At 40.2% G+C, this 13,056-nt stretch overlaps 2 protein-coding genes across 3 annotated transcripts in view; one reads left to right on the forward strand and one right to left on the reverse strand.

Annotated features, from left to right (window-relative positions):
• EOMES (eomesodermin) overlaps positions 1-13,056 on the forward strand; it is a 307,841-nt gene that overhangs the window by 96,484 nt on the left and 198,301 nt on the right. The gene's annotated exons all lie outside the window — the stretch shown is intronic.
• CMC1 (C-X9-C motif containing 1) overlaps positions 335-13,056 on the reverse strand; it is a 41,430-nt gene continuing 28,708 nt past the window's right edge. For both annotated transcript variants that reach the window (XM_083578388.1, XM_083578389.1), the window contains 2 exons: positions 3,005-3,095; positions 335-1,499 (listed from right to left, as the gene is read on the reverse strand). In XM_083578388.1, coding sequence (XP_083434514.1) covers positions 1,385-1,499; positions 3,005-3,095 — 206 coding nt within the window. In that variant the 3' untranslated portion in view covers positions 335-1,384. The remainder of the gene's footprint in view (positions 1,500-3,004; positions 3,096-13,056) is intronic.

Consider the following 13,056-nt stretch of genomic DNA (forward strand, 5'->3'; position numbering starts at 1 on the left):
TTTCTACTTTTTTAAAAAAGCAAAGGCTTCCTGCTCTGGCTTTTTGCCTTGAGGTACCATAGAAAGTCTAAAGGCTGCTTCGTACACAAATCCAGCCAGTCTGATCAATATGGAAGTAGGTGTGAAAGTTGGAAATTCCCAGAAGTGTTGAAAGAGATGCCTCTGCAAATGGGTTAGTTGCAGGATGTTTTTTAAAAAAAAAAACTTAGGAAAGTTTTGTTTTAATTTTGATTTGGTCAACAATATGCTTTGCTGCATATCCAATTATCATTACAGAATTGAACTGAAACAAATACACTAAGTTAGGATATGGTGAATAAAAATAAGTGGAATGTTAAAACAAACCTTTTATTTTGTGTATTTAGTATAGCGATACTTCCTTTCTAGACAGTCAGGTTTACAGTATCATGACACTGATTAACAGCACTTTTACTCTTTCCTATCCTGCACTTCTACAATTTATTCCCCCCCCCCCTTCCTTTACATCAGAAATAGGAAGGTTGTGACTGTCCAGAAGATGATGAACTCCAAACTCCACTTAGCCCCAGCCAGTCTGGCCAACCCTTGGTAACAATGGGTGTTGCATTCAAACATGTGGAAGCTGCTGTTCCACACCCCTTTACACTGATCCTCTTGCTCTCTTATTTGCACTCCAAAACAAAATGCTCAGTGCCTTTTTACCCTGCTAGTAAGTTCATCTCAATTAAAGGGGCTTCCCCTGAAGAGATGGAGGAAAACCTCAATGGACATTTGAATGTATTTTGACTTTATTTTCCTACACAGTTCATGGCCTTATGAATAAAAACCAGGGTGGAGAGACTGCAAGAGGAAGTGAGGATTAGATTGCCATGCTTGGCATATACACAAATCAGTACAGCTTCTGCGAATCCCTGGTAAGTTGGAGCAGGGCTTGCAGTATACTTCAGCATCAGCTGGTGTGCAGAATTTGGGCACACGAGCCAGTTCCCAAGCAGAACTGAAGAGTCAACTCTCCACCCATCAGCTTATTCTGCTTTCTGCAGCCCTTTCTACCTGCCCTCATGCCTGATGTTACATATGACATCAGAGCTTTTTGAAAAATAAATGTGGTATCCTGAAAAAAAATTAGTATACATTTAGTTTAAGGTGTCTGGAAAATTTCTTCTACTGTGAATAAAAGTGTATAACTGAACTGGAATAGTTTACCTTCCTTGGAAGACTTTTCATTTGAGGTTTTAAGCAGAGGATCACGCCTTCTGGCTTCCTGTATTAACAATATGAAAGCATACAAGCTCCATTTATTTCAGCAAGATTGGGTTAGGGAAAAGTGATTGTAAGGTATTCAATTCCATGATATCAAAGGTATATAAAGTTAAAGTGTCAGCCAAAACATTTAAGACTTTGACTACATGCTTGTAGGAAGCCTCTGCTGCTTTCGACGATGTCCTGTTTCTCTGAACTCTTCCCTTTGCTTCAAATATTCAGCCTTGCATTCTTCATAAAACGCTGGATCATTGTAGCTAGAAGACAAGCAAAATGCGCTCATTAGGTCTAACAATTTCTCTACTCGGTTTTACTTACTAAACTACTTAAATACATGTAGGAAATGGTGCAGGGAAAGCAACAACAGCGATACTGATTCTGTGGTAGGTATTCTATGTGAGCGTGCAACCATAGCTGGTGTTTACTTCTTGCTCATTTTTAAGAGAAGGCAACTATTAGCCTGCTGTTGCAGAGATGTGTGAAATGTGTGTAGGAGACTGCACTGATACCTACACCCCACAACCACAAATTGATAGTTCTTGTTGAAATGCCTGCAAGGGTGTGTGTGTGTGTGTGTGTGTGTGTGTGAGAGAGAGAGAGAGAGAGAGAGAGAGAGAGAGTAAATCACCTTCCTTCTAATACTTAGCAGTTGGACCTTCTCTTTTCATCCTGCTACAAATGATGGGGGAGGGGTGTAGAATGCAATATATGGTCCAAACTTATACGAAAAGAGGAGTACGAGAGAAAAAATAGTACTGCCTTGTTAATTCTAGGGTCTGCACTTGCAAAATGGAACTTCAGATTCTCCGCCTTGCAACCCTCCATTACACCCTCAATCTTCCCCAGAGGGTTAGGCATGTGTAGGTGGGGGGTGGGGAGATGAAGGTGCTGTTAGGAACTAAGGCTCACACAACATTGGATTTAACCCTGCGCCCCCTTAACAAAGCAGGCAACCTCAGAGCAGAAGGCTGCATTTCACAATAGCTGCTTTGTTCTTAAAACTGACTAGAAACTTACAGCGGGAGGCTCCATCACCTTCCAAGCAAGTCTCTCTGACTGTTGTAAGTGGCAGTTCTCACACTGCCAGGAAGTTCCTCCAAATGTTTAGCTGAAAAACCCTTTCTTGTAATGTGAACCCATTGGTTCAGTTCCTACACCCTGAAGCAACGTACATTTGCATCCCATGTTGCATCCCTTCAAATATCTGAAAATGGTTGTCATATCACCTCTTAATCATCTCTTCTCCAGCCTAAACTTTTCATCGTAGGACTGGGTCTTCAAGCTTTTTAATGTGACAGAAGATGCAATGGTATAACCTAGGTAGATGCTTTATCAAGTAAGTGAACCAGAAGGGTAACAGTCCATACAAGTTATACTCAGGGCATTTTTTTTAAAGTACTCAGTAGTATGGAGTAACATTTTTTTTTTGCTTGCCACAGCAGCCATTTTGTGCTGGCACACCTGACACTTAATATAAGAGTACTTGCATCTCACTTGTTAACAAAAAAGAGCACTGTTAATGCTAGTATAGATACATCTAGATTTTGTATCATATACTACCTATTGAGACTAAGATGATCTATCTTGTCAGCTTCTAGAGACCACTTTATTTTTAGTCCTCTTCTAAATTAGCTCACTCAAACACACACACACACACACACACACACACACACACACACACACACACACAGCAAGAGGTATTAGATTACTCTTCCTTTAATTTATTGCTTGGTGTGGACTTATCTCCACGCATTGTACTTACTAGCGAGTGACGCATTCTTTCAGGGCTGCATTTTCTTCTCTGCATTTTACCACCATCAGAATGCCTGAATCCTGGCAACATTTGGTGAAGGCTGAAACAAAATTTGGGACAACTGGGGTTATACTGAATAACGTGTTAAGTGTAAATAGGTTGTGACCCTTGCTCTTGATCAGTAGTCTAATACAACTTCACTGCAGCAAAGTACACATTCAGCACAGTAGTGTACTTAACTTTCTGAAAAATGACAGAGGTCTATCACACAACTATCGCCCTAAACATGTGGAATGTCACTTGTTTGAAAACTGCTTTGTGCACTAAATCAGAATGCAATACTGGTAATACTGTAGAGTGTTTTTGCGCTATTGACTGGCCACAGTATTAGAGACAGTATTGGACTACAGGGATATTGGCTTGATTTAGGAATAAAGTTTTACATCAGAGGCGATAAACCTGTGGCCCTTCAGATGTTGGAAGTCCAACTTCCACCAGCCCTTGTCAGTATGTCCAGTGGTGAGGGATGAAGGGAGAATCTGATGATAATGCCTATCCCCTGTCTATTCAAGAAAAAGATTGAATACCATCTCCTCCTTCACTACTATACATATTACATAACAATTTGCCCAATGGGCAACCCTTTTATGTGCAGGAAGATTTAGATAATTTTCAAACAAGCAGTTTTGCCAATGCACAATCTCAAGGACTGTTTCACAGTACAGCATGTAGACGTGTTTAAAACAACAACACCCCCCCCACCTTCATTTGCTAGTAAATTACTCTTCTCCATCTTTGCACCGTGAGTTTTATCAATTTAACTGTTACAACGAACTTGCTCCTATTACAATGTGATGTAATATTCCATACAAAATGGACTAAACTTACATGTCCCAAAATAGTTCAAGAAAACAAAACAAAACAAAAAGCAACATTTATATTGGGGCCGAAACAAAGCAGACCATATTGCCTCAATAAACCAGCTGTTCTATGTCAAATGGGTTTGGTGTAAAATCTTTCTTAGTCTGGATGAATAATAAACACAGTGTAGGCTATACATGCACACAGCCTGACCTTTTGATTGTGCTAGCTTCTGCTAGGGTAGTAGTGGAAGAGGGCTTGAAAGGGGCTAGCTGTTGACATTTTAAAACCCTGTACACAGTATTGTAATACCCTGCCATCACCCTAAGCTTGCCAAACAAGGTTTCCGCTCTTTATCTATTCCCCTCCCCTTACAACTTTATGTCCTTACTAGAGCACATGGGGGAAACTCCGAAGTTCCTCTAACCCTTCCCAGGAAGCTCAGCCAGATATTGCCCGCCACATAGTCTCGCTAAATAATATCACTTTTCCATGCTGAGGTAGGGAAGCAGCCAAACTGTGCTCATGAGGGATTTCATCTTCCAGCAGTAGCTGCAGGTCTCAAGGCTGCCTGGTGATCAACCCCTGGTGCTGCTCAGCTTCGAATGACCAGAAACTCGGCCGTCACTACATTGGTGCACTGAAAACATATGGACATAAGAAGAGCCCTGCTGCATAAGCCCAATGGCCCAGCCGGTCCAGAATCCTGTTCTCACATGACTAACCAGATGCCCATCGGAAGCCCACAAGTGCAGGAGCACAAGGGGAGAAGTGCCCCACTGTTCTGATGGTGTATGTGTGTTTTTTTTAAGGCTGTTTTATCTCCACATGCATCAAATTATTCCAGCCATTAAAATTTGCATTGGGAAGCTGTCCAAGTCACCGATAATGCCTGATTGTATTAGTCGAGAATAAAACAAGCCTTCGCTGGAGAAGTATTTTCTCACTTGGTGACCGCTCTGATCTTCAAGCTTAGCCACTCCTGGCCTGCTGCCTTGAGCTTTTTGTAAGGTCTTTCTCACTTGTTTAGCAACAAGGTTGTAATTAGGCTCCCCCCCCCCCCCGCTTCACACTGTGTAACAAATTAACACTGCTCATACTTGGGAGTGATCTTCAATACTACTAAACTATTTATGAAACAGTATTTATTCTGTAACAAATTCAGGAGGTGAAACCCTTCTCCTTTTCATACTGCTTTCAACAAGTCAAGGCCCGTGTGATAACACAGCGAGACACTGATTAGCATTTTGCACCGCTGATTCCGATGGACCACTTCACGCAAGCCTGTTTTCTTTTGGAGATACAACTTCCGTGTCTGAAAGCCCATTGTGTCTCATGACGTGCGATAAACACACACATGTATTTTGCCATATGCAAAATCCAGAAGGTGACCAGCTCTCGTATGGTTGTCACCCAGGACTTCTGGCGTGCAAAAAAGCACTCCTGGCATCTTCTATGAAGCCAGAAGTGCTCAGATGGCAAGAGTGCTATTATTTATCCTCCAGGAAATTCCTGAAAAAGGAATATTCTGTCTCCTAGTGGGCTTGCAATAGTTCTGATCAGTGTTGAATCCGGAATATAAATGAGAGCTCTGGTGTTTAAGGGGATAGTTTAAATAAAGAGCACTTCTGATCAATGAAAACTGTCAACCTGCTTAATTGGGTTAAAAAGATCTATTTAAAAAAAACACATGTCTGCATAAACACTGAAAATGGCAAGCACTGAGTTATAGGACATTTCTCTCTCACACACAGTAAGGCAGGCATCAGAAACCTGTGGACCTTTAGATGTCATTGAACTCCGAAGTCCTCCATTAGCCCCAGATAGCATGACCAATGGTAAAGGATTAATATCAAGATATAATCCAACATCATTCGGCGGGGGGCATCCTACAATAAGGAATGCCTCTAAGATGTCATATACTGCTTAATCAAAATATCTCTAAATGGCATACATAATAAGATTGTGCCTGCTACGATCATATGCAGATCATCCGAAAAAAGAAATAAAGGATGCTTTTTTCTACAGTACTGTTGTTTATATGTATATGCAAATTCAACTGATGAATGAATGAGTTAATAAACTCAGGCTGCTATGCTATATATGCTTTAGCTGGTTGTAAACCCCATTCAATGTAGTAGGTCTTACTTTGGAGTAAACAGATTTGGGATTGCATTGTCAAAAGTAAAATGCATTTTCTTCAGTGACAATCCTGTGTGCTCTGCATTTAGACATGTCAGAGTTCTGTGCCGGTAACCAAAAGCAAGACCAAGGAATCAAGTAACCTAAAAACGTTGAAGCCCTCCATTTCACATCTGGCTCTTAAAATATAATGTGTATCCTAGATATACACTGTTTCTCTCATTTCATATAAACACAGCGGATATAATAAGCTGTAAAAAATGTTGATGGGATTCTCAAGCTTAACATTTGGTCTAGAGAGCAATTGGATTTCTGCTTTCCCACTGGCAGTGGCCAGCTTTGCTTCTTCCTTTTGCAATCATTCCCCCTGAAAGCTGTGAAGTAAAATACACCCACATGCACACCAAATAAAATAAAAGCCGAAGACAACAGGAGGTCCCTCTCACTTGTTAGCTCACCAGCTTCAGTTGGTTAAAGGTGTGATGTCCTAGTGAACGGAGCCTGAACTGCTACAGAGAGCACACCCCAGCTTCTGAGCAGCCCTGCCTGAGCTACACACAGCCACGGTCACGCACACAGGAAGCATCATTACAAAGTGATAAAACTGCTTCCAGCTATATGGTTTTAATGTTGTTAATGCTAACTAAAAAGGAAAAGAAATGGGGAGGGAGAGCAGGCACGGGGAATATAAGAATCCAACCATGTGAATGTATCGCACAGCTTAATTGCTGGCTTCTGTATCCCAAACCCTTTTAAATCCCGCAAATACTGGCCGGGGGGGGGGGGGGGGAGCTACAAAAGACTAGCTACACAAATGTTAACTAGATTCAAGTCCAAAAGCGATGCACCTCTCACTTTTATTAACCGATTTTGAAGCTTCTTTTCTCCGGGCAGAAAATTCAGAACAGCTATAATTGAAATCTACTTTGGGTGAGGGAGATAAAATCGATTCATAAATCAAGCAGAAAACCAGGTGTATACAACTCCCAAATATTAAAATTAAGTTCCAGGAAATCAACCCCCTATTCCCCGTTCAGCTTTACTTATTTCCCATGTTGTCAATAGAAGGCTCATCTACTTGGAGGACAGACCAAAGATGAATATTGCGTTCCCCATGTTTTCACAGTATTTTCCACAAGCTACCAATTGAGATAATAACTGGAGGGCACTACCCTTTTCACAATCAGGCGGCAATCTGCTGACATATACTGCATGCTGAGTGAGGAACAGTTGGCCTTTCAAGTCTAGTCTCGCACTGCAAGAAAAGGAGGGACGAGGCTATCCAATAATCCATAAACCATCGTTTGTATTTTTGAGCCTACTCTTAAAGAAACAACAACAACCCACAAGGTTTGTAGCAAAATAACGAAACGTAGCTTCCTGTGGTTTTATTTTTGTTTTTTAAGCTACCATATAGCAGATGTGGAAAACATGCAGCTTCTGTATGGCTGCACGTTTGTGTGGCTTATCGGTTTAGAAATGTCGTTTCTCATTTAAAAAAAACAAAACAAATTGCTTTTCCAGCCTTCATGGGTGTAGAGCTATGTTTAGAAGCATACAGTGGTACCTCGGGTTACATACACTTCAGGTTACATACGCTTCAGGTTACAGACTCCTCTAACCCAGAAATATTACCTCAGGTTAAGAACTTTGCTTCAGGATGAGAACAGAAATTGTGCTCCGGCGGCGCGGCGGCAGCTGGAGGCCCCATTAGCTAAAGTGGTGCTTCAGGTTAAGAACAGTTTCAGGTTAAGAACAGACCTCCGGAACGAATTAAGTACTTAACCCGAGGTACCACTGTAGTAGCAAAACAGAAGAAAAAAAGCTACATTCATGTCTTATTTTTATCTATTAACATCATCTATTTATTTATTCTTATTTATTAAGTTTGTATACTGTAACACTTATTTTATGTGAACCTAGGAATCTTTAGTTTTGAATGTACATATGCCTGCCCCACCAAGTAACCTGGTTAATTCTAGTGTTTGAATCATTTTGAGCTTCCATGGCAACTACTCAGTCACTTACTGAAGTAAATTATAGAATCATAGAATTGTAGAGTTGGAAGGGGCCCTAAGAGACATCTATTGCAGCCCCCTGCATGGCAGGATTTTAACTAGATCATACATGACAATCTCTACTTAAAAATCTCCAAGGAGAGTCCATTACCTCTCATGAAAGTCTGTTACACCACTGAATACAGTGGTACCTCTGGATGCGAACAGGATCTGTTCTGGAGCCCCGTTCACATCTGGAGTAAAACGTAAGATGCGACTGTGCATCTGCGTGTGTCACGTTTTGCTGCTTCCGCGCATGCGCGTGACGTCATTTTGAGCATCTGCGCATGCGGCAAGACCCGGAAGTAATGCGCTCTGTTACTTCCAGGTCGCCGCGGAGCGTAACTTGAAAACGCTCAACCTGAAGCACATTTAACCCGAGGTATGACTGTAGCTCTTACTGTAAGAAAGTTCTTCCTGATGTTTAGTCAGAATCTCTTGTAGCTTGAAGCCATTGGTTCATGTCCTAGCCTCCACAGAAGGGGAAATCAGGCTTGCTCCATCTTCTATGTGACAGCCCTTTAGATATTTGAAGATGACACTGTGTGTATATATAGCAATTAATGTGCTTTAATAGAGCTATACTATTTGCCCTCACAGAGAACCATCCACCCTGCAAAGGTAAGTCACTAAGGGTAGTGTTCCCTGTTTTACAGCTACTGAGCCAATTCAGCAGGTGTGTGTGGCTTGACCAAACCTATCAAATTAATAGGCATTTTTGCAGCCAAGCATCCCACATACAGGTTTCTACAAAAAGGAGGTTCAGTGCACAACTATAGTGGGGATGGTGTTTTGTTTATTTAAAGAAGGCAAGATTCACAGGCCAGGAAAGCTCAAAAAGTGGTGTTGTGCATGCCTTTTAAAATTGATAAGTCCTATAATATTTAATATGCAAAAAGGTATCCCACTGTTGGTTATTTTGGTGTGTCAATTTTGTGGAAGTGAGGAACTTTCACAACAAAGTATTAACTTCATTAAGCTGTTTTTGAAACAAGAAAACTGATGCTAATCTCATGTCAAATTACTTAATGCCAACTAGCATTTATATAGCACTTCTGAGAATATTCAAAATGTAACATCTCCGACAATCCCTGCACCAACCTTGTAAAGTAGGTCAGTGTTGCTATTCCCTTATGCAATTTTTATTTATTTATTTATGTATTTATTTTACTGAGAGAGGCTGTATAGTTTAAAAGAACATCAAACAACTTATAAACTGAAACACTGTAGAACGGTCTTCTTGGATCTAACTAGGATATGCATTCATTTTGGGAAAGTTCAAATAGTCTATGGAAGTACACAAATGGAGATTAGTACCATCTTCAGCTATTTTGCTAATAAAGGTTTTGCTGCTGTTCACACTAGAGGAACACAGTATATCAAATTTTAAAATGTTCATAATGTAATAAGAAAGTGTCTCACTCAGATTTATGATTTAATTGTAATTCTCCCCTATACACTTAGCAAGCAAACCACTGCCAAAGTAACACTGGCGATCTTAGGACCTGCCTCTGTGGTTTATATATAAAGGGTTTACAATTTTACTACTTAAGAGCTGGTCCTATGGAGGTGTTACCTCACCATTTATATTTTCTTCAACACTTATGATATTGCTATCACACTCTTAAAATAAGAAAATCTACCATGAACCAGAACAAGCCTAAAGTTAGCCCCCCCTTTTGAACCAAAAAGAAAAAAAGAAAAAGGAAAAAAGCATATCCCCTAAGATTCACATCATTCTTTTTTGCTGTACGATTCAATTTGGGGGTGGAGAGAGAGAATCTGGAGTGATTAGGTGCTACAGAGTATTGGGTATTTGAAATCATGTATTTTGTAAGACATCTAAAGGCTCATAATGACTGAAGCTATAAACATGCTGATTTTTAAAAAATAAAATAAAAACAAAGTTATGTCTTTGACTTTGTGATTTATTAACTTGTTATTTTGAAGATTACACATTGTGCAAAGAATGGATTTATGGGTGCATTTAATGAGGCAAGTAGAAGGTACAGCAAACATGAAAAGACTGTTCTGAATTGTCGTGTGTGAGCTATTTGATATTTCTGACACAGTACAAAAGGCAGCTTCTCTGTAGATTGATCACGGTTCGGTTAACATCACTGAATATCTAATACCTCCAACTCAATTAATTCTCACCTGATTAAGATCAGACTGATATTCAAACTAAATCATCTCTCCAGTCAAGTAGAAATCAATATTTCTTATTTTACTTTTAAATTATAGCAACAAATAAAATATACACATCGCCGTGTGCCAGGAGTGGCTTTTCCCAGCTTGGCCCACTATGGCATGCATAACAGAGCTGATTAAAGAATTATTCTAATTTGAGCAAGGACATATAGAAAAAAACAAGATTAAATCCGAATATGGCGAGATGGAAAGAAGTAATTATAGGGCAAGCAGAAGATTGACATAGCATAAACTCTTATTCTCCAAAAATTTACCTCATTTGTCAGATCTGAACATCCATTTGCCTTCGCGTTCATGCCTGCCGTACTATGTTTATAATCCCATATTAAATAATGATCCTCTACCCTACCTCCAACAAAGTCCCTATAACAAACCCAGCACATCTTCCTTAACAGAACCATTTCAGAAATTGGCACGTGTGGGAAACTCTAGAGGGACAGGAGAAAGAAAGACCAAGAGCCTACTAAAAATCAAATTGTGCTCAAATTTAATAGGTCTCTTTCTCTGCCAGCCCCACAATCTAACCTTACTCCACAACGCAGCCACTTCATTTCCTTCTGGTAAACTGGGGTATTCTGAGCTATAGGCTCTTGTACACCAATCCTACATATGCTACCACTCCAGCAAATACAGTGGTACCTTGGTTCTCAAACGCCTTGGTACTCAAACAACTCTGAGCCCAAACACTGCAAACCCGGAAGTAGGTGTTCCGGTTTGCGAACTTTTTTCAGAAGCCGAACATGCTCCTTTTTGAGTGTTATGCTTCCGTTTTGAGTGCCACACTTCCGTTTTGAGAGTTACGCTGAGGTCTGTCTGTTTTTGTTAGTTATTTTGCATTTTTGTTTTGCGCCTTTTTTGTTTTGTTTTTGTGACTGTGTGGAACCTGGTTCAGCTACGGATTGATTGATTGATTGATTGATTGATTGAGTGAGTGAGTGACTGCAGTACATTGTTTATTGCTTTCATTTTACAGATCAATGATCTTGTTAAGATAGTAAAATTCATGTTAAATTGCTGTTTTAGGGGTTGTTTTTAAAGGTCTGGAACAGATTAATCCATTTTGCATTACTTTCTATGGGAAAGTGCGCCTTGGTTTTGGAACAGACTTCCGGAACGGATTTAGTTTGAGAGCCAAGGTACCACTGTACCAGCTTGCGGCACTAGAGCAGCAGCTGAAATTAAATGGCACAGTAGTAGTCACTCTAGGGCAGGAGTACCCAGGATGATGTTCTCCAGAGGTTATGGACTACAGTTCTCATCATTCCTCACCACAGGCCATGCGCAGCAAGGTTGGGGGTTGGGGAAAACTCACAAGCACACCATCCTCAGTGACTTTCAGCTAACACATACAAGCAGAGTTACGACAACACAAAGAGAACAATAGGGGAACTAGAAAAAGGGATGGTCCCGAATCTTCAGTTTCTTTTTGAACTGTCAGAAGTGCACATGTTCATTATTACATAATATTTGCAGTGAACACCCCATTTTGTGGCCTTGTTTTGGTTTTTAAAACAATCTTTTAATTATTGCACGGATGCTTTGCCACAAAAGACAAGCAAAGTGTTATGGTAGTATAGTGTTACAGCACCAGAATCAATAATTATAGTATTATATTGTTATAGCACTATCTTTTCTGGCTTCTTTGTTTTAATGAAAGCGTTGTAGTAATAATTACAGGCAGATTCAAAATAAACAAATGGGGCGGTCGTTTAGTGAATGTGTGCTAAGTTTCTTTTTCTTTTTTGATATTTTCCCATTTTTTAACAGTGTTGTTTACATTTAAATCATTTTCAATTTTTTACACATCTGGGATTACTTGAATCCCTGGGCTTCCCCCCTGCCCCCGGTTTCCAATATTTGTCTAGTCTTTCTACTGCATCTAATTACATTTTTCAAATTGTTTTAGGTCCACTTTTAAATTTAACCTTATTACATTATAAGTGCTATAACAATCCTGCTAACATTTTAAAGTATCTACAGTGATCTTTAAGGTACTCTATAAATTTCCCCCACTTTTTATTAAATTTCTTATCATATTGGTGTCTGATCTTCACGATCATTTTTGTCAATTCAGCATAGTCCATCATCTTGTTTATCCATTCTTTGTGTGTGCTAAGATTCAACTAGCCCAAGTCACAGCAGCTATGTCATGCCCACTGGTGTGGACAGAATGCAGTGGGATGCATATATAGCAAAATGCAATACAGTGGTACCTCGAGTTAAGTACTTAATTCGTTCCAGAGGTCTGTTCTTAACCTGAAACTGTTCTTAACCTGAAGCACAACTTTAGCTAATGGGGCCTCCTGCTGCCGCCGCGCCACCAGAGCACGATTTCTGTTCTCATCCTGAAGCAAAGTTCTTAACCCGAGGTACTATTTCTGGGTTAGCGGAGTCTGTAACCTGAAGTGTATGTAACCTGAAGCATATGTAACCTGAGGTACCACTGTACTCTCAATAGTATAGAAAGTCAATTCCAATTCTAGCTTGCAACAAAATAATAATAACTGGGTAGTTCTAAAAGTGACCCATATGGAAGCAGCAGCCTTGGCCAAATGCATCTTGTCGCGCTCATGAAATTCTTCTCATGGAATTCAAAGCAATTTCTGAGAGGAGAGACAGTTCATGTTGAGCTAAAGTCGCAGGACACCCAGAACACACCAAGTACCCCAAGAATGACCTTTCCAGTTTCCAAAACTGTTTTTAGAATGACCTGGAGGAGAGCCAAGAAGTTGTTCACTAAACCAGAGACGATCTGCCTTCTCAGAAAGGGAACTAAATTTAGTCCCGGCC

Source organism: Podarcis filfolensis, assembly GCF_964270895.1.
Source record: "Podarcis filfolensis genome assembly, chromosome: 12".
Classification (NCBI taxonomy): Eukaryota; Metazoa; Chordata; class Lepidosauria; order Squamata; family Lacertidae; genus Podarcis; species Podarcis filfolensis.